At 45.0% G+C, this 21257-nt stretch overlaps 1 protein-coding gene across 6 annotated transcripts in view; it reads right to left on the bottom strand.

Annotated features, from left to right (window-relative positions):
* Window positions 1-343: 343 nt before the first annotated feature.
* LHX2 (LIM homeobox 2) overlaps window positions 344-21257 on the bottom strand; it is a 30720-nt gene continuing 9806 nt past the window's right edge. Inside the window, exons 1-5 of one of the 6 annotated variants that reach the window (XM_015879387.3) lie at window positions 19523-20600; window positions 16469-16671; window positions 15597-15979; window positions 8278-8483; window positions 344-1142 (exon numbers count right to left, since the gene is read on the bottom strand). In XM_015879387.3, the coding sequence (XP_015734873.1) occupies window positions 855-1142; window positions 8278-8483; window positions 15597-15979; window positions 16469-16671; window positions 19523-19750 (1308 nt within the window). In that variant the 5' untranslated portion in view covers window positions 19751-20600 and the 3' untranslated portion in view covers window positions 344-854. Of the gene's footprint in view, window positions 1143-8277; window positions 8484-15596; window positions 15980-16468; window positions 16675-19515; window positions 20601-21257 lie in introns of those variants that run through there. The other 5 variants (XM_015879386.3, XM_085521055.1, XM_015879388.3 and 2 more) reach the window with 5 other exon arrangements.

Below are 21257 nucleotides of genomic sequence, written 5' to 3' on the forward strand. Positions count from 1 at the left end.
ATCTCTTTTGCTAAAGCAAGACTGCTTTCATAAATGCCAGCTGAAGTCAAGCTTTTTTCGCACAACAAAATTAAGTATATTTTGTCTGTTTGAATTTTAACAGTATCTGACGATTTCTATCTGCAACTAACATTTATTTCTCTATACTGAAAATAGCTAGACTGTTGCACGAGGCAGACTTCTCACCCATATATACTTTAGGAACAGGAGGAATGTATACATCACGTTAGAGTTATTCTAGGCAGATATAATGTTTGAAGTGCAATTTTCTAATCCTTTTAAATACAATCAGCCTATCTTGATTGTGAAATTCACATTAGACGTAACTGTAGCCATTACGAAGTAGTTTCCATAAGTGGTTTTATTATTGGTTAGATTTTACAAATTCTGGTATTCAAACAGACTTTGACTTTAAATTTCTAAAACAACAAAACAACCAATGAAAGGCTTAGGACTATTCAAAGTAACAAACTCTTAGCATTTTTGCCCTGGTCATAAATATACAGAGAGAAAAAGAGAGAAGTGGACATGGAATTCAAAGTATGTAGATAAAACAGTGTATAAGGCACATGGCAGTCTTTGAAAATACAGAAGCTTTAGCCAACTTAAATTAATTGCTGTTTCCCTTGCTCAGTCCACAAAACTGTACAGTTACACAAATGTTGTGTTGCAATAGATCTTCCAAGTTATTCTTCAGTCCATACTCTGTAATACCAGAACACTACATTTCCTTCTGTTTGCTTAGGAGAGATCCTAATGGTGGTTAGTCAGTTGCTCAAAGCCTCTATTAAAATACACTTGGAATTTCAACTAATAATAATTTCTTTTTTAAAGAAATTATTAAGAAAGAGTCATCAGAAAAGATTTGTAAGAGTTGTCTGTGAAGGACTTCGGGATTCATGAACCTCAAGACTTCCGGGCACTGACGTCAAGACAGATGTCACAGTAGGCATAGTAGGATTAGTCAAGTCCGTTAAAGTAGTGGGAGTGCTGGATGGACTCATGGAGGCATTGGATATTTCTGATGCAGGACCTGATGGGGTCCCTGCTTGGAGTGTTGAATCTGAAGTCTTATCCACCCCTGTGTTTTCTTGACGTAAGAGGTTCCGTCTGAATTTGGCTCGAGCATTTTGAAACCAAACCTGAAATAGTTTAATATAACAGGGTAGCATTTAAAGAGCTGCAGTGTTCAAAAAAGCAAAAGCAAACTCACAAATTCATGAAAGCTTGAATTGGGGAAGATGCTTTTATGGTAACATGTAAGAAAAGTAGCCCCAGTCACAAAAAGCGTCCCCTGGATGCCTACAGAGTGCTCCTCTTTCCCTCTTCTGCAGTTCTCTGTGTAAATAGTCTGCCTGGGACAGAAACGGGCTGAGGAGGGAGAAGAGTCATTCTGTTAAGGCTGCATGTGAAGATGCCTGTAGGTTTTGGGGTCCCTGCAAATGCTTGACTTCTCTCACTCAGAGAAGTACTTCTCAGGACGAGATAGAAATCAAGTGTCTGATGAATACAAACTAATGGGTTCGAGCACCTCACATCTCAAGTCCACCTCCCATGGCATGCAGCAGTGACCAGGCCTGCAATGCCCTGACTGCTCGCGCTCCAGGAGCTTTCCTGGGGTATTTCTCACACCTTAGCCTCAGCAGTGCTCTCGCTTTTCTAAAAGGACTGCCCCTCTTACTCCTCTTTCCCAAATGCTTCAGCTCCTATACCACGCTCAAATTTTTAAATCCTGGATTAATGGTTGAAAATGTGTCCTGAGTGGTATTAAATAATCACATCACATTTTAAAAAATGTTATTTCAGAATAGATGATATCCATATACAGCAATATTGTTTCCAAGATTTCTACTTCCTGCATTATTTATCTAACTATACGTAAAGGACAAAAATAGAACTTCAGCTTTTTCAGTTAAATTGCAGCATTTAGGTCTAAGTTAATAATGTTTTCCATGCAGAATTTGTTTAAAGATATAATACTTTTCTGACCTATTTGAAAATAGATATAATAAAATTTATTTCTGAAACTCACACAAAATCTAGGTGCAGAATATTACACAGATTACATCTGAGAATGTCATTAAAGACTCCACATTCAACTTGTTGATGGCATCCAATTTTACTGCTACGATTAGCCGAAATTTCACAGCGCTTGTTTATCAGGAGGCCTTCTGTCACTGCTGCCTTCTTTACAATTGACTCAGTGCTGATCCTACTGTTCTCATGTAGACCTATTTAAGGAATAAGACCAAGTCTTTCAATTCCAGGTGTAATTAGCTTTATCATCTCTGTGTCTGTCAGAGAAAGGAATTGAGAGAGTCAAAGTACCTTCACAGCCTTATTCCATCAGATTTCTCCCCTGTGGCTCATACAGGAAAACTGAATGTGCAGAGCTCATGAGGCTGTGATGTGGTCACAACATCCTACACTGAAATTCTGACTTTAACTCTGAGCCAGCACAGCTCCTGCTGCAGGATCTGCCTTAAGTCAGACTGCTAGCAGAGTAATGATACACAGTGATGATGTAGTCCTGTGAAGTCTCCTTTTTCTCCTCTCATCTCACCAGCTGCAATTAGAATTGATGAAGATGTCTCAGATATTTTTCCTCTGACTGGTTTAATTCTCATCTACGGATGGTCCAGACCCAAGTTCCACCTGTTTCACACTCCTGCTTTTTCTCAGGAAAGCCAAGGGTCTGTAAATGCATGCACTCTCCCCTGCACTTTCTCCCGCCAGTACCACAAGGAAATGACTCTCAGGCACTGGTTCTAGTGGTGGCCATGAGAGCTACATTCATAACTCACACATCCACAGGTCCTTGTTCCTGAAAGTTTAGTATTTCAAAGCAGTTTATGACAGTGCTCCCTATGTTAGAACACTTAAAGAGTAAATATTGGTTTCATATACATCAAGAAAGCAAAAAACTTCTCCTAGAACAGCACTTGCAAAAATATATGCCTTATGTTTTTATACAGTTCGTTATAGCGGTGATGCTGTTAAAGGCCAGTGATGCGGTATAAAAACAATAAATGCAGTATTTTTGCCTGAAACATTCTCAGCCAGCATCTTCCTCTCGCATGGCTGCTCATTCAGCGCCCTGCAAGGAGTGGAAGAGCCACTGCACGGCTCTGAGCCAACCTCCTGTGCGGAGTGTGCAGGTGAACCAAATGACTTTGCTCTGGTCATTCAAGCTGTAAAGTCTCAAGCACCAATGAGTAGGAATGATAAAAAAACAGCAATTGTATCTCTTTGGGACTGTTTTACCTCTCAATAAGAGATCATTTATATTTGTACCACAAATGAATTAATTTGGCTTTGATTTCTTTTTAATACCCTTTCCAAAAAGGATCACGTGTACGAAGTTTAAACATAAGTTTAGAGAGTGCCACTATTGATATGTACCATAGTTACATCATAATTAAATCAGAAATAAGTACCAGTCCAGTTGTGTACATGCACTCCTCTGTGTAATTTTACATTTGTGTTCACTGAAAATAAACATGTTTATTTACATAAGAGTCTCAAATATGAGTAAAATTTGCATTCCTACTCACAGACAGTTTTCTTGCATAAAGTATGTAGAACTGCAGAACAGTATTTTGTTCAGTACAGCTGCTCCTTAACTTTCATAGGGCAAAAGGCTCTACGATATTATTTCTGATTCTGATATTAAATGTAGTAAGAAACTGAGCGAGACAGTTGGTGCTTCTGTATTCCCCTTCATCTTCCACTAAACATGAAAACCTGTGCTCAGATGTGCTCTCAGCCACTAATGCTGCTCTCAGGAGCTGTGTATGTGAAGTGATTCATCCTCTCTTTAATAGTGTTAGCTCACATCAGGAATAGAAAATATTTCATATTCTTGTAAGCATTATAAAAATTATAGACAATATGACCCTTTCTCCTTCTTCCTCACTGAGTTATTGTCAAGGTTTTTCAGCTAATGACTACAGAGCTCTTTAAATTTGTCTAATGATAAATATTTGTATTATTACTGAAAAGGCATCTAAATATTTCTTAGCTGAAATTCTGAAAATTCTGTGTTTTATTATAGAAATGAATAACAATATAATTACTGTAACAGTGATATTCCAGTATGCAGGTAAGATACAGAAGTATTTAGCAAAAGCTTCACATTGAAGAGCAGTGAGAGAATTGGAACTGTTGTTTTGTGAGCTGTAGGAATGCAGCCCCAGTTCTCTACTGCTCTGCATTGTTACTCACAGCTGAGCAAAGCAGTATGTAGGAGCTGCCAAGGCAGGACTGCTGCCCCATGCAGAATGGTGGCAGCGCTGCACCTGTAACAGCATTACACTGAAGTAAAGAAATAATAATCCAAATATACATAACTGAAAGAACTGTTCCTGAAGGACTTAACTCACATCAATTACACAATTAGGAATCTGGCCTTCTGAAAAATAAATAAAATCATTGAGAAGTATGTAGTGCTTTTCTGCCCAACTGTATCATTATAGGGCTGAGCTATTTCAAACCAAAGGGGGAAAATATGGATGAAAACTCCCACTGAAAAATAAAAGCAGCTGTGAGCTCCACTGATGCTCCTACACTGCGGTGAGCAGAGCTGAATGCCTGTTGCTGGTCACTCGGCTGCTAGGCAGAGTGGTGCTGCAGTTAAAACGTTATACTAGTGCTTCAGAGATCTGCACGACTAGTTCATCTCTCTTTGTCTCCATTCTCCAACTGTAAAATGGGAATAAAATATTATCTCCATAAGAAAGGAAAATATTGACAATAAATATGCTAAGTACTTTAAAGAATTTTGATACTGTCCTGAATGAAGCCAAGTAATCGCCTTAGATAACTTAGTTTTTTTGTCTGTAATGCCTCTATTGTTGCAATGGTTATATGCTGGTTGTACAAATAAAAATGTAAAGGATGTGCCACCACATAGCAAACTGTTCAATCACTGCACATGCATTCTGACTGTTCTGTCCCCACTATTAAAAGCACAGTTGAAAAAGAACTGTAGGATATTAAAGGAACGAAGTCTCAGTAAGTCATTTGCAGTCTGCTGTCCTAAAGCAAACCTTCATCACAGAGGAGTGCAGGATACTCATTCATGACTGAGAAAATGTTCATATTTGTTGACTACTGGAAAGTTAGCAAGGTGTAAATGTATGCAGTAACCTTTGTAAGGTCTTCATAGCAACATTACTGGAGAGTGATTCCAAAAGGATAAGCAGTGTACAAGACACCCATTGAAAAACAATGGTTCATGTTCCTAAACTGCTTCTACCATAGGTTATAGTATTCCAGACTCCTGGGTAGAGTGGATGTACACATAACTATAGCCAGCAAATCATATGTTCTTACATCTACCTATTTCCACCTTCACTTTCTGACCTCACAAATATAAATATCAGTTCCAAATGAGTAACATTTTTGCCATTTAGTTGGCTTACCATTAACTGGTCACTTCAATTATGAATGATAGATCACAGCAGCGGGCTTGTGCTCCCTAGCTACAGTACCAGATACATACACAATAAATTGCAAACACAAGGCTAAATGAGAGTCAAAATAAATAAAATGGGAAGTTACTTTAGGAAAACAGTTTGCATTACAAGGCCATTGAAGGAGATGTCATTCTTGAAGCAGGATGTTACATTTCCCTGCCATTCTGCTTCTGGTCTTGGCTAGCCAATGACTGATTGTATACAAAGCCAAGACAGAAGTCAGGTCTTCCAAGTCTAATATTACAAATCACTAAGAAGATGGACAAACTGTGTACTGATTTACAGATAAGCAACCTTCATTACATATTATATGGCACTGCCTTTACATTAAGGGCACTATATCCATTTCCTAAAACATTAGGAACTCAGCTATGTGTGCTTAGAAATCCCACTGGTTTCAGAACAAGAGGATTTGTTTTCACCTCATCTGCTTCCTTATGCTTTCTATTAAAATACAATCTGCTAATGATATATGAAGTCATTATCGTTCATCAGGTGAACTGAGATCTGAACATGCAGAAAATAAAAGAGCTTACAGGTACACCTAGAAGCAGCATAGGGAAACCAGAAAATTTCTCCCTACTGGAATGTGTGCACATGCATTTAGGAATCCATGTGCCTCTAATGTGTAAGACAGACTAATACTGATGATGCTTGTTTAGATCAATAGTGTCAGTGAATTACTTTGCGTTCAGTAAATGACACAGATAGAATGCCAATCTTTCTGGCACAGAAGGATTAACAAGTGACACTATCTCAGTAACCAACATCATGAAGAGTTTTCCCCAGCAAGGAGCAACATTGAAACTCGTACAGCTGAACTTCAGTGTTTGAAAAATTACCTCCACAGCTTCACAAAACTGTATTACTTTCTCTCACAGGTCAGAAATAAACCAAGTGGGCACAAAGGTTCCAAAACAATTTTTTATAAATTGTTGTTTTCATGGCCAAATTAATTTTCAAACAAAAAGACCAGAAGAGTATGGAGAAGAAAATGCTCCTAACAGACAGGAAAACTCAAGTGATACAAGATAAAGTATCGCTCTGAGTCATTTTCTTGAAGAGCCTCCAACAGATCATCCTCTGTGTGCAGTCCTCACCACCATCTATTACCTCACAACTCTCTTCAGCTTAGGGTGCCCAGAGATAAAGGGGTATTTAACTGTGGAAGTTAAAGAAGTGAAACACTGATTACCAAAACCATGAAGAAAAAGTTAGTGAAGTTGTAAGGGATTGCCAACAAAATAAGTAAATAAATAAAATAAAATAAAATAAAATAAAATAAAATAAAATAAAATAAAATAAAATAAAATAAAATGGAAACAGAAGCAATCAAATTGAAATAGAGACCGAGTGGAGACACGGAATCCAGTTTCGGAGATGAGGAAATGTAAATAGGAAGAACAGAACAGATAACATGACTTAGAAAAGAGTTGGAAGGACAGAACCATGATGTGAAATAAGAGGAGAGATGGAAGTTAGAAGTCTGTGCAGACTGAGGAAAGAAGCCAGAAAGATGACCAAGACAGAGGTGTCCTCCAGACATGGAAGGGATTTCTTCACACACTGTGAAATTTCTAAGATAATTCGGGTGTGAATACACTGTAACAGACAGCAGATGTTACTGAAGTGTGCAAACCAATGATGAAATGAAGAAGTTTCAAAATAGTGATAGCTAAAGGCAGAAAATCCTTTCCACCACACGCATGGATAAAGGAGAGCTGCTACAAAAGACACTATGCCAAGTGCCAGGATGCACACCAGTAATGAAGGAGGAATCCGTTCCACCACCGCAAATCAGCTTCATAAAAACAAACAAAATCCAGTTCTGGAGGATCTAGCCAAGAAAATGAATTACACACAGTCTTTTATTAGCAGTTTTTATTAGGAAGCCTACAAACCTTTAGGTATTAACTCTGTAAGACCCACAGTCTTTCCAGTAAAGTCAGGTTTTTCTATATTTTCTGTCTGCTGCCCTCCATTTGGCTGTGAGTGTGTGAGAGCTATCCACTGTGCTTTCCCAGGAGTCCACCTCTGAGCTCTAGCTTTCTCTATGAGGCCCCCAGACTTTATTTTTCTATTATTAAGATCCATTGAAAGATTTCAGTGCTGGATCCTGGAATATCACAGCTCCTACATGTCTAAATTTATCTCTAGTTACAGTTATTGAATAAGGCCCATTAAAATTAACTCATTGAATAAAAACTATAAATTAAAATGGAACTGAGCCAACTGATTTTCTTACCTTTCCTTCTCATAATAACTCAAACAAAACATGTACCCTCCCACATGAAAAAGTACTTCCAAAATACTGTCTTCTTTCATTCTAAGGTCTACAATGCAACTAAACGAAACATATCTTTGTGAAATCAAATATGTCCTCTTGCATTTTGACAGAAAAGATATCTTTCCTGTCCAGAAAAAATAGATCCAAATGCCTGATTACTTTCTTGTAAAGAGAACTGCTCACATTAATTTCTAAATTAAAACCTATTTACATTAACTGAAATAATTTACTTTTTCTTGCAGCAGATCAGAAGTTGCACTAGAATTAACTGACTTCAGGAAAATAAGTAGACCCCACAACTTCACAGCTGCCATTAAAAATTATAATGCAAGTGATCTGCTTTTGGGAAGCTGAAATCAAACAACTTTTCTCATACTTTCTAGAATTAAACTGAATTCTCACAGAAAGTACGAATGACTATGAAAAGCTCAAGGATAAGCAAAATCCACAGCATTTCCAAGCATGAAATTGATATTTTATTTACTTTTCAAGACAAAATACTGCTCTTCTTACCTGAAGAACTCTTTTGGTCAGGCCAGTTTTCTGAGCTAGCTGTTTCAAGTCCTTGGCATCAGGATTGTGGTTAATAGCAAAGTATGACTTCATTGTCCGCAACTGGTGATGTTTGAATGATGTCCTCATACGCTTTGTTTTTTGATTGCTGGGGTATTGCTGGTCTCTATCCAGGTGGTCACCATCGTTTTCATTGCAGCTTAAAGCTTAAGGCAACAAGAGGAAAAGGCGTGGAAATCTATTGCTCCGTGACCAACATTGTTTGCAGTTCATCTGAGTGCAGCAATTAAAATAACATACCATGGCATGTATTGTACTGGTACAAACCCTACTTGCCTTCCCCTCCATTTCTGCATCTTCTATGTTTCCCTTACAATAACCAGCCTGCAAGGACCCTCACCTGCCTCTTTATGGCTTTTAAAATGTCAAGTCTGCTTCCTTTTTTCTTTCCTCCATCTCCACACAGCCTTTCCTCCACTTTCTGTTTGTAGGACAGTAGCTGTCCTCAACTCTGTAAAGTGTTTTAATGTACTTTGTATCACTATAAATTGCATTGTAATGTACAAAGAAAGCTGTACAATAGAGTCCACTTAAACCTCGATGGAACAGACCAGTTAAAATTATAATTATTTCCTCCATCAAACTAAACCCTGTAGAGTACAAGAGAGACCATTAAATGAAACACTATAAAAGAAATAAAGTTTGTGGGTACCAGACAGCAAATTATAATTTGACTAGCTTGAGAAATAAAGCTGTTAATACAATATATCAGCAGCTCACCAAATTAAAAAAAAAAAAAAAAGCTTTTTATTATTAATATTTCACTCTTTAAGTATTTGAAAGTAATAGTTTGAATGATCCGTTCTGTTGAAATCTCTTAAGTCACTGAATGGGAATGACTGATACATTTGCACAAATCAAAGTCTGCAAGGGTCCTCTACGACCAAGGAACACTGCAATCATTATCCAATTGTATTACGTGTTGAATGCCAAGAAAAACAGTCTCATAGACCAAAAGTCGATCTTGATTTACATGTGCACACAGCAAATCATAGAAAAACTCTGGGAAAAAAAACCCCGAAAACCTAAAACCATTAAGCATCAAGCTTAGATTCACTAAAAAAGTCATGGATAGATCTAAAAATTAGCTCTGACAAGATGTCATCAATGTGCTTCTTCTGCACCAATATCTGCAACTCCCTTTTAATTTCCTTGTAAGTCTTATGTTAAAAGTAATGACAACTCACTACTGTCTGTTCTCTGTTGCATGCAAAAAAACCCACCCTCACAAGCACATTTTAAAATGTGAATTATTGCTGAAACTCATAAGCAGGTAAACAGGTTTTGTTCAATTATCCACTCCAGCTGGTACATGGGTACATCTCACGGACATGCATGTATTTGTAGTCTAACCTAACTTCATACTATTCATCAGTTTTTCATCCCTGCTGCATACATATGATTTCTGGACAGTATGCATTAAAAATGCTTTCTAAAAACCTATATAAAATGCATGTGCTTATAAGAAAAAACTGCAAAGAGATACATTGGAAAGCAGTTCAGCAGCATGTACCGTAACTGCTCTGTGAACTTCAGCTTTTCAAAAACTTTTTACCAGCTGTGGCACAGTACAGATGAGGCCTGTGAGAGCTCAGTGCTACCCCAACAGCCATTTGTTCCATAGAGCGATTAAAAGCCTTGAATATGTCTGTGCTTCTGTACTGATACAATTAAAAAATAATAAATAAATTAAAAAAGACAAAAATAGCACACGTGTATATGTTTGTATAAACCCTTCACAGTTATCTTCCATATGCCAAATTCCCAGCAATAAGAAGCATTTCTGCTTCTTGCCAGGTATAGGACTGGAAGCGCCTGAACTTAGAAGGTGTAAGACACACAAAAGAAGATGGTAAAATTGTGGTATCCATGGAGCTGGACAGAGCACAGCAAGATCTGTCTTTTGGCTGAAGAACTGAGATCCTGGGCACAAAGCTGCAGCGATCCCACCAGCCCCAGACTCCTTCACAGCTACAGTTCTTCCTCTAAAGAATACTGTGAAGAATAACTGGAACTATTTTGCTTATAGCAAACGGCACTATGGAAATGTAGAACAACATGGCGTTTGTTGTCAAACACACAGAATTTCATATATTAGGAATAGAGAAGATCTCTGTGTTCTCTTAAACTCTTTCAAATTCTCCCAGAAATAACAAGGCCAAGAGTTGGGAGGAAATGCACCAAAATATCTGTCCAGAGGACTGAGATCTGTTCATGTTGATATGTAACAAAACAAGACCTACAGCTGCAAGTAGCTGGATTTTAACTTCTGTAAAGAATGAGATACAATCAGGACCCAAGAAAACAGACTTGATTCTAAATTCTCCCAGAAGGGAATGGGGAATCAGTTTTTCATCAAGCCCTTGCTTGACAATGAGCAAATTTCTCTATAAACTTTTCATAATTCTTAATAAAAATAATACTAAAATAACAGTAAATGTGCAGCGCTCTTGTCCTTTGCTGGGAAGAAAGTCACAAAGCAGATTTTGAAGTACATGAGAGTGTCAGCTGCTCCTCACCAGGCACCACCCGGCTTGACATTAGCGCTGATCTTACATGAGGCTGTGGTACTTGGCACCATCTCCAGAATGTTGTTTCATTAGATCTGTTCTGATGTACTTTTCTTGCACAACATGCAACGTCTATGGGCGCTGCAGGCATGGAGGTGCAGAAGCACATGGAGATCTGCAGAGTGGAGTTTCTGCAGAAGACACCACAATGTCAGACACCACACAGGCTCCTCCTGCAGCCCCCTGTTTTCAGGCACTTGCTCCCTGTTCCTTCATGTCATTTCTGTGTGTCTCCCAAAGGAATTGCTCAACCACTCGTACTTACAGTCCCCATTCAATTGCATTACCTAGGGCTCATGCTGGGAATTTCAGAAATACAACTGGTAAAATTCAGGTCAGTCTGAAGAGTTTTAAATTAACCAACATTTCATTTCTGCTTTGTGATAAAACAAATTCTGAAGTGGTGCCAAGTATCTCTTAGATCCCAGATCTATTTCTGCCCCAGTCCCACACCAGACCATCACCCTCTCATCCCCTGGCTGCTCTCAGCTTACAGCCTCATCACAGCATTGTGACACAGATGTTCTTTTGGCCACAGAAGGTGAAGTCCACTGAGAGCATTACTAGAAACTGGGTCCTGCTCTCTGAGTTCGACACTGGTGATCAAAATATCCTCTGCAGAATAATGTGCACAACTGTCCCTAAAACCAACAATGTGAGAACAAAGAGGGATGCGCTGCTATCCTTAGAGCAAATACTACTTGAAAAAGAAAACTTGGAAGCATTGTTTCACACACTGATCACCAGACTATGCGTGCTGGGAGTCAGAGCAAATCACGTGCTTGGTAGCTAGCAGGTAGGTAAGTTATGGCATGTGAAGAAGATGGGAAAGAGGAACTTCCCTGGAAGGAACTTCTCTTTTTAATAGTTTGTGTGACATGCTAAATTACCCAAAAAGAAAGCAAATGAATCCTGATGCTGAAAGAATGATGAAACAAGAGGCACATTAGGAGCATGCATCAGCCCGCCATTCTCATGGCTCTGGAACATGCACCCCTTTCCTTCTGCAAGAGACCACTGCCTGGACAGGGAACTTGGGTTAAGGAGATGGGGCAGGGCTGAGGACCTGTTTTTTGCAGGGTAGGAGCACGCAAAGGACCCCGTGGAGAAACAGTGGCGTTGGAAGCATCCTTTTTCCCCAGTGGCAGGAGAGGACATTCAGCCACCGGAACCCTCATCACAACCAGGATTAAAATGGAAAGGCTTCCTTGCGGGAGCCTTGGGATGCCCGGCAACACCCGGGAGAAGGCACCGGGCAGGGCTGCAGAGCGAGGGGCACGTAACGCTGCCACAGCCCGGTGCACCCCGAGAGCGGCCCGGCCCCACGACGCCTCTAGGGGGAGAGAGCGGCCCGGGCCGGGAGCGGACAAAGGGCCCGGGCGCTGCGGGAGGAGCCGTCCGCGGAGGGCTTTTCCCCTCAATTAAGCCAATTGAATGGCGCTGAATGGCCGGTGCGAGCGCGCCGTCAGTCCCTGCGCTCCGCTATTAACCCGGCCGGCCGCGGATCCGCACTGCCCTCAGGGGCCGGAGCGGGCGGAGGCTGCACGGGGAGCCCACGGGCCGCGTCCCACGGGACAGCGCCCGGCCCACGGCGGAGCCTCGCGCCAGCCCCGCGCCCACTCTGCTGGCGCTCCCCCGGCCGGCAGAGCCCCCCGGAGAGCGGCTGCTTGTGCCCGGGGTGACCCGTCGGAGCGGTGAGGGGAAGGAAAGGAGGAGGGAGAGGAGGGAACTCTCATTTTTCCTTAGGAAATTGCTGTGAAACGTCCCCTATTTTATCTGTGACTTCTGTTTGCTCGCTCTGCAACTGTACCCGCGGGAACGCTTATTTTGAGCTTTCAGTCCCAGGGGGCGTGAGGAGAGAGAAGAGAAATTAGCTCTGCAAAACTTTCCGGGTTTTCCCGAATTCTGTCGGGAGAAAACTTTGGGTAGAGGCGCCTCGCAGGGCCGCAGTCCGCACAGCCCCGCGCTGCCAAGCGGGGCGCCCCGGCCCGACCCCGCAGTGCCCCGCAGCACGCAGCTAGAGATGGAAGGAAATGTTTCTCGGCACCTTTTCTGTTTGCACAAATCACGGGTATTTTATCAGCTCGTGCCGCCCCAAGCCTCTACATCTATCATGTTAAGGGATATTTTACTGTCTTCATATTAAAGACAGACCAGATAGATATGAATAAAATATAACAAGCTGTGGGAGGTTTGGGGCCTAATTCACAAAGGGAGTGTTCAGAATTCTTTACAGGTGCGTCTGTGTTCAGCAAGCTTTCAGCCATTGATTTACTGACCTAAAAAAAAACAAAACACAAAAAACATCAAAATCCAACCCAACAAGTGAAAAAAGGGATGATGATCACAGAACACACTTTGGGGGGGGGGGGGGGGGGGGGGGAAGAGGAAAAAAAAAATCACGAAATCTTTTTGAAGTTTCGGCATCCTTCTAAGCTATTTTCCACTTGTCAGGCTCCATCCACATCCAAAACCCATCGTCCCCGTGCAAACAGCGTTTCGTTTAAGTAGAAAAAAAAAGAGGCAGCGAGCCAGACCAATTCACGTCGCAGATGAATGTTTGCTGCTATTTACGAAATAATTCCCATCTCAACCCCGGCTGTATTTACGGGTCCCCCTTTTCCCACCACCTCTGGGTGTAGATTTATTTACACGAAGTATTCTACACAAATTACCAGCAACAAACACTCTCGGAGGACAACACGGTTCGTTTCTAGTGCAGTTCTCATAAGGGAAGGAGAAGGTCCATTAAAGATAACTCGAGAGAAACGATCACACACTTTTCAACGGTCTCCTTTAGAAGACACAGAATAGAAGGCTTTGCAATCATTTCCTGCTTTGTGAAATTTTAAACCAACAGAACACCCGCTCTGATTTCCAAGCTCAATGGCACTTATTACCATATAAATTAATTGATTATTGGTTTAGTAAGCAGTTAAGTAGATAAATAGTTTCAGTAGAGAAGCTGAAGATTCCTCGAAGACCCGTTAAGCTCCAGTTACGGGGTCTAACCCAAAATTAGAAAAGCAAAACGGGAGGGCAATTAATTTGGAAACGATTTGTTAAGGTACATTTAAGGACGGTTCCTTCGGGAGGTCAGGGAGCGGCAGGACTTTCTCAGGCTGCGCTCCCAGCCGGGACAGATGCCGCCGGTTCGGTTACAGGTCCTTTGAAACTGAACATCTGCCCTGCACAGGGAGACAGCGGAACGGCAATTACAGCCTAATCCCTCCGAGAAGGAAACGTTTCTAAACGGGCAGGACGCACATTTTCTGAACGTTTGAAAGCTCGCAGTTACACACACCCTTCACCACTGGGACACCTACGGACTTTTGTACGGATTTCCAAATTATTCAGCTATCGGTCAAACCCACGATAGGTGGCAATTCTGTTCCTGAGGTGTACTTGTCACTCGGAGGTACTTCTTTTCTCCTGGCCATTTTCAGCGCAAACCATCGGCTCTCGTTCCCCGTTCCCCACACACTCTCCCTCCCTTCCCGCTGCCCGGCCCGGCTCTGCTCCCCCACCCCAACAACTCCACCTCCGGGAGGCAAAACGTGACGGACAGACGTGCGCCCTACGGGACGAATCTGAGCCCCGCAGACTGAAAAGAAAACGCTCTCCAAACAACGGGAAACATCGCAAACAATACGGAAGTGGCACAACGAAACGGGTGCAGGAGTTTCATCCCCGAAGACTGACGGGACGCCTTATGGGTGCTCACGTCTGAAGGAAACCCCACCTCCGCCTTGAGTTCTAACAACACCGAGATCTAAACGTTTTCTACCGTCCACTTTTCCCTATCGCACACAGGGAGCAGCGCCGGCGATCGCGACCGCTCTGGCGAGGGGAAGAGGGAGGGAGGCAGGAGACTGCTCGAATTCCTTTTCCTACAGAATTACAGTACTGTTATGGTGGGGAGGTTAAACGAGGAAGGACAGGACATCAGAAAGTTGGCAGCTCAGATACAAAGCCTGAGACACGGAGTTCCTGCGGAGTCCGCAGGCTTGTGGCTGCCGCCAGGTTTGCCCCCTTTCTTCTTACTGCTGCTCTCAGTTAAGAGGAAGGGGCTGCGACCCGAGGCAGCGAATGGAGATGCTGTGAATATCCTGACTCCTCTGAATCACCTCTGATGCACACAAACCCGGCCGAGCCTGGCACTGCAGGAGCAGACTCGAGGCTGCGGCAGCACCTGCTTCTTGAAGCCCCTGCAGGCTCCGCGGGCACCGCAGCCCAACCCGCCGGGAAACAGCTGCCCCTGTGCCTCCTCTCTCTCTCCTTTTCCTTCCTAAACTCCGAGGCGCAAGAGCTCGGGAGAAGGACAGAATAATTCACTCATCAGCAGCCTTTGAGGGTGTAGCTACTAAAGAAAATTCACAGCTCTCTGAAGTGCTAACTTACAATCTCTGGTTTCCAGATTTTATTTCAGGCTACACCCTCCCCCCCCCCCCCCCTTCTCCCCCTCCTTAACCAGATGACCTTGCTTCAAAACATTTTATTTCCAGCTGAAGTGAAAAATGCTAACATATTAGCTTCTGTAATTGCAGTTTGACAGCACTTGATCTCAATAATTATGCTGCAGCTAAACTATTATTAACGGTTTAAGCTAAAATAAACGGAAATCCCCCTTTGGAAGTGAACAGAAACAAACTGTTTGAATTGTTGTTGGGGGAAGATGGGGTCTCTTACCTGCATTGTAGGCCGCCAGATCTGCCCCAGGCCCCGGGCTCTTCCTTTTCCTGGGTCTCCCTTTCTGGACAGTCCCCACGCCGTTATAATAAGGCAGTCCCAAAGTATTGGCAGAGCCCGCACCCAACGCTGGGCCCTTCCCAGCGGCTACATCCGAGTGATTGAAATGCACCTGGTACTCCCCCTGGATGAGAGTCTCGAAATGGAGGCGGCAATACACCAGATTGTCCTTCATGCCGAAGTGGTCGCCGGTGGTCAGCATCTTGTTGCAAGTGGTGCAAGTGAAGCAGTTTAAGTGATATACCAAATCCCTGGCCCTCATAACCATTTCGGAGGCAGAAATCCCCAGGTGACATCTCGCACATCTCTGCACCGAAAATCTCCTGCAAAACAGAACGACCGGAGGAGGCGGTGAGAGGCGCGTCCCGCTCTTCGTCGGGTCCGCTCGGGAGGCGACAGGAGAGGGGCCACGGGCCGGAGCCGCACGGAGCCGGCGCCGCTACCCGCCAGCGGCCTCGGGACCGCTTCCCACCGGCAGCGCGGCGGTCGGGCGCCATGGAGAGCTGCCCCCCGCCCCGCGAACCGCCCCGGCGGCGCGACCGCAACCGACCGGGCGGACAGCGTGCTCCGAGCCCTCGGCCCCGCGCGTGGGAACGGCGAGCGCTCCCGGTACCGCTCCGCTCCCTGCCCCGCGCGTTCGCGGAGCCCGCGTGCAGCCAAGGAGAGCCGCGTCCCTTCCCCTCGCCATCCCGCCCCGCCGGCGCTTCGGGAGCTGCCGCCCCCGGGGCCCCGCGCCCTCCGACCCCTACGCAGCCCCCAGGACCGGACGGGGGAAGTCCGAGCGGGTCCCCCCTCGCCGGGACAGGCTGTACCTGTAGTAATCCTCCTTGCAGTAAATGCTGCCGTCCTTGCTGAAGCAGGTGAGCTCGGACTCCAGGTTGAGTTTACATTCACAGCACTTCAGGCAGCGCATGTGCCACTGTTTGTCCACAGCCAGGAGGTAATAACGGTCGGAGATTTTTCCCCCGCAGCCGGCGCACAGGGCAGCCCGGTCACTGCTGATGGAAGGCATGGTCTGCTGGGGGAAAACAATTTCGGACCGTTAGCGAGAGGGAGAAACTCGTGCGCTGCTGCGTTCCCCTGCCCCTGCACGGCCGCGTGTCCACCCGCTGCAGCGCTGAGCGCGCCGTGGGGGCTCCGTCCGGTCCGGCCCCGCGGCTCCCCGGGGGCAGACACTGCCCGGCCCGGCGGGAGGGGGAAACGCAGCAAGAAGGAACCTGGGAGGCGTCCGGATGAGACCCAGGAATTCTTTCTTTCTTTCTTTTTTTTTTCTTTTCTTTCTTTCTTTTTTCTTATTTTCCTTTTCTCTTATGAATTTGCCAATCCCAGGAACGAGAAAAGATTCTCCTCAGCAGCCAGGTGCAACAATTAGAATAGGGAAAATCGCAGACAGTTCATGTTAAATTTGATTATTATGGATACACGGAGAGTATCTGCATAGTTAATACTCTGTGAGTGCGTATACGTGGAGCCTGTCCGCGTGTGTATTTTCCTAGCTATAAAACTCCAAGTGAATTACGATCAAACCCCCAGCAGCCACAGTGGCAGAGACGCAGCTCCCTGTAAGCTGCTTCCAAATGCACCCAAAGCTGCCGTGACCCAAAGCACGGGAGGGACCGGTAAATAAAACTGTGAAGAAGACGAGCGTTACTAAATCTGAGGTGCAGAATGTTTTATCGGGAAAACGAAATAGTGAGGAATAAAATGGGGAGAAACAACAGAGTGCTTTAGATTACGCTCGGATAAACTTGGAAGCAATAAAACTAAATGTAACCCCTATATAATTTAATAGTTCAGTGTCAAATCACAATCCAATCGAAACCCCCTGGAAAAAAAGAAAAAGAAAAAAATAAAAAAGAAAAAAAGAAAAACAAATACGTACAAATTCCGTCAACTCCTAGAAAGGGGGGGGGAAAAAAAGGAAAAAAAAAGGGAAAAAATATCGGAAACCGTGTAAGTGCTCTCATGTGTTTCACCCCACACCCTAAAACAGAGTTCGAGCCAAGAGGTTCAGACAAGCAGTATTTACGGCAGATCTGGCGATGCACTGCTGTCCACTTCATTCTAAACTTACTGCTATCATGGCACTCTGCTAAAAACACACTGCAGACTTGTCCGTGTGCAAGACAACTCGAAACACTTCCCCCCCACACCCCCCCCAAAACACGCAGTTTGTTTTGATTCGGGAAGGGGGGGATCTGTTTGTTTACTTTTTCCTCCTCTAGAGCCTTAAGTCCCTGCGCAAAGAGAGAAGAGAGAAGGCAGCTAACGGGGAGACCGAAAAGAAACGGAGCTATTTGTCCAGCACAGGAGAGACTGACTACTTTCACCCAGCAGTTCCAGGGATCACAAAACCCCATCACTGCGAGCACTACTGTTGGCAGTACATTTCCACTATCAGAAGTGCATGTAAACACAACGATGGCACTAGTCTGCTGATGCCTAATTTCTTTAAGGCATTAACTGAACTCTGATTTGGGATCGTTTTACACGTGAAGTAGTTTCTTTTAAATCAACTTCAATGAAACACAACTTTTCCACTTTGCTTATCCAGTAACTAAAATATGCCCAGAACTGGTATTTAAGAATCCAGTATTCTATTCCACTACTAATTACATACACATGTAAATACAAATAAATTATATCGATAGATAAAAATATCACGCCACAATATTTATTCCAGCAAAGATGACTTGATATTGTTTAATTTCATGCAGAAATATTAACTTAAAAAAAAAAACAAAACAAAACAAAACCACAAACCCCCCCAAACGCTTCAGATGAGAATTGATGCTGTGGTACAAAGGCTGCTCTAGCCCATATTTCAGGATCAAATAATCTCACTGTCACTTTTACGTACATTTCTACATAACATTTAGAAGTAACACATTGATAAAGTCTTAAAAGCCATGACCGGACACCCTCCTTGCACATCACCTTACAAGACAGAGTTACTAAAATATGCCATAATTTCACTCCAGAATTTACTTTACTTAAAAGAAAAAGAAAGAAAAAAGAAAAAAAAAGAAAAAGAAAAAAAAATGCGGTAAATATTGACTCAGTCAAATTGATATTATTCAGAAATCTCTTCCACTTTGCTGGCTTAATTCTGGCGCGAAGGATGGATGCGTCCCTTTATTATATAAATGCATTAACATGCAAGCACTACCCATCAGCAGATAGAAGATAAAAAGCGGCAAAGTTACAAAGATTTGCATCCATTTCCCTGAAACTCATCTTCCAGATCCGTTTACCAGGTTCATAAATCCAGTGCTCATGGATCTTTCAACTATGAGAAATTATGATTTAAAGGTGGTGGAAGTTTGGGGGTTTTGTTTTGCTTATTTTTTGTTTGTTTGTTTGCTTTTGTTCGGGCTTTTCTTTTCTGGTCCTACAATGCCTACCTCAGTGCAGACACCTCACCTGAAAAACAACACCGGATTGGATTCTCTGGTATTTATTTCCATTCTGCAGACAAAAAATCTGCTGTGCCCAAACGCTATCGGTACAAAAACATACTTTGCCTCTCCCTAAAAACTTTTGAAGGCCGGACAGGCTGGGGGAAGGGAAGGCGTGCTTGGACGCTACCAAAAGGCTGCTCCAGCTTTCTGTTTCTTGTAAGAGCAGCACCGTTTGTTCCACCCAAGCGTTACTATTACTATGCATGTTATTAATAATTAACAGTTTCATGCCTTTCCCCATGGTTTTACACAACCTTTTGGAGTGCCTTCCTGTTTAAATTTCTTCCGATTTAGTATTTTGCATACGTTTCCCCCCGATCTGTTATTTTAAAGGAAAAGATGTATTTTTGAAGGGTTCGTTACGTTTAGGGAGTTGAACGACTCTCCCATTCCTTCACCTCCTACCGTTTCGGTCTCTCCCCTGTCTATAGCCGAGCTGATGGCCGGTGCTTCGCTTTTGGTTCTCCGATCCATCTCGTCGATGACCCCGTGCATCTCCGAGCCGGACAGGCTGTGAAAAAGCATCGCTGAGGAAGACGAGGAGGAGGCCCCGAGTTGCTGCTGCTGCTGACAGTTGTCGGGGTCCCTGCAGGAGCCCAGAACTTGCATTAAGCGGAGCCCTCCCCCATGCATCTAGCACGGCCGCCCCGTCTCTCCTCGGGCTCCGGGCTCTCCACGCGGCGGAGATCTCCGGAGCGGGGCGCAGGCTCTGATCCGAGGTTTCGAGGGGACGGGGTGCAAAGCAGGCGGGCGGAGGGGACGAGGGAGAGGGGCCGAGCGGCGCTGCGCGCTCCGGGACGCCGAGCTAGGCTGTTGCGCGGCCCCGGCGCATCCCTCCGGGAGGATTCTTCAGCGTAGGGCTCATTGCCCCAGGTGCAGTCCCAGGCTTTACGCTCTGGCCCAGCTGGCAGGAGGCTGGGCAGGCTTACGATCGGGAGGAATTAATAAATAAGAGAAATAGATATTAAAAAAAACGCACCATCTTCGGTGAGAAATAAAAAGAGTAACGACCAGCCCCTACATCGTACTGTGCGAAATTTGGAGGAGGAAAGCGAGGGAGAGGGAGGCTGCAGCAGGCGGAGAGCAGGCTGATGCTGCAAGGATGGGGCGGGTGCCCACCGTACGCACTCACAGTCCAGAGGGCTGGCAGCGGCAGCAGCTCAGGGGCAAAGTTTGCTCCTTCCCCCGCTCCTCCCCCAGCCTGCTGGAGCTCATTGGGAAAAGAAAAAGCCAAGGGGAAGGAGGAAGAGTTGGATGGGCACCAGATGGGACGGGCACTCGGCGGCCCCCCTCTCTCCTTAAAGCGGCGCGGCCCGCGGGCCCAGGAGGCTGCTGGCGGGGCACTGCTGGCGGGGGGCGGCCGCGCCGCGGGGGAGCACAGCAGAAGCGGCAGCAAAAGCAGCGCTGCTGGTGGTGCTGCTGGTGGCAGCGGAGCTGGAGCCGCCGCCCGCCGCGGTGCCTGCGAGCGGCGCGTCTGCAGCTCGGGCGCCGCGCGAGGCTCCGCGCCTTTTCTACAGCCCCTCTGACATCATGTCCTGCCCTGCCGCCATTGGCTGCCGCCGCGCCCGGGCCCGCCGGCATGTGCTCGGGGCTGGAAGCGCGCAGGGGCCGCGGCCCGACTCAGCCCCGCCGCTCCGGTCCCGGCCGCGCTGCTCCCCGGCACAGCGCGCACAGCGGCTGCGGATGCCGGATGCCAGTTGCCGGTTGCGCTGCGCGGCGGGTCGCGTCCCGCGTTTGGCGGCGCTCTGGGGGCTGCGGAGGTCGTTAGTCCTCCGAGCCCGAGGCACTGAGCCCAGTGACAGCGCGCAGAGCCTCCAACAAGGCCCTTTCCCAACAGTATCCGCCATGAGGACATGGCCGGGTGTGCCGCCCTTGGCCGCGAAACCTTCTGCTGGTGGAGGCTTCTCCTCCGCCCGCGCTGGCTGTGGGAGCGGGGGCTGGAGGGGCCTGCTCTGAACTTCAGGAGCTTCGGGAAGCCTCCAGAAAAGATGAGGAGCGCACAATGGGAAAGCATTCATCAAGTCTTAATATGTACCCAGAAGGTGGATACTGAGGGTGCAGTAACTGGTGCTAAGGATGTCGAATATCACAGTTATGATTATATTAAAAAGGCGGAGCAGTGGAAAGTAAACCTGAACAC

The sequence above is a fragment of the Coturnix japonica genome, chromosome 21 (genome assembly GCF_054131305.1).
Source record: "Coturnix japonica strain WE chromosome 21, WE-NBRP24, whole genome shotgun sequence".
In the NCBI taxonomy this organism is placed as follows: Eukaryota; Metazoa; Chordata; class Aves; order Galliformes; family Phasianidae; genus Coturnix; species Coturnix japonica.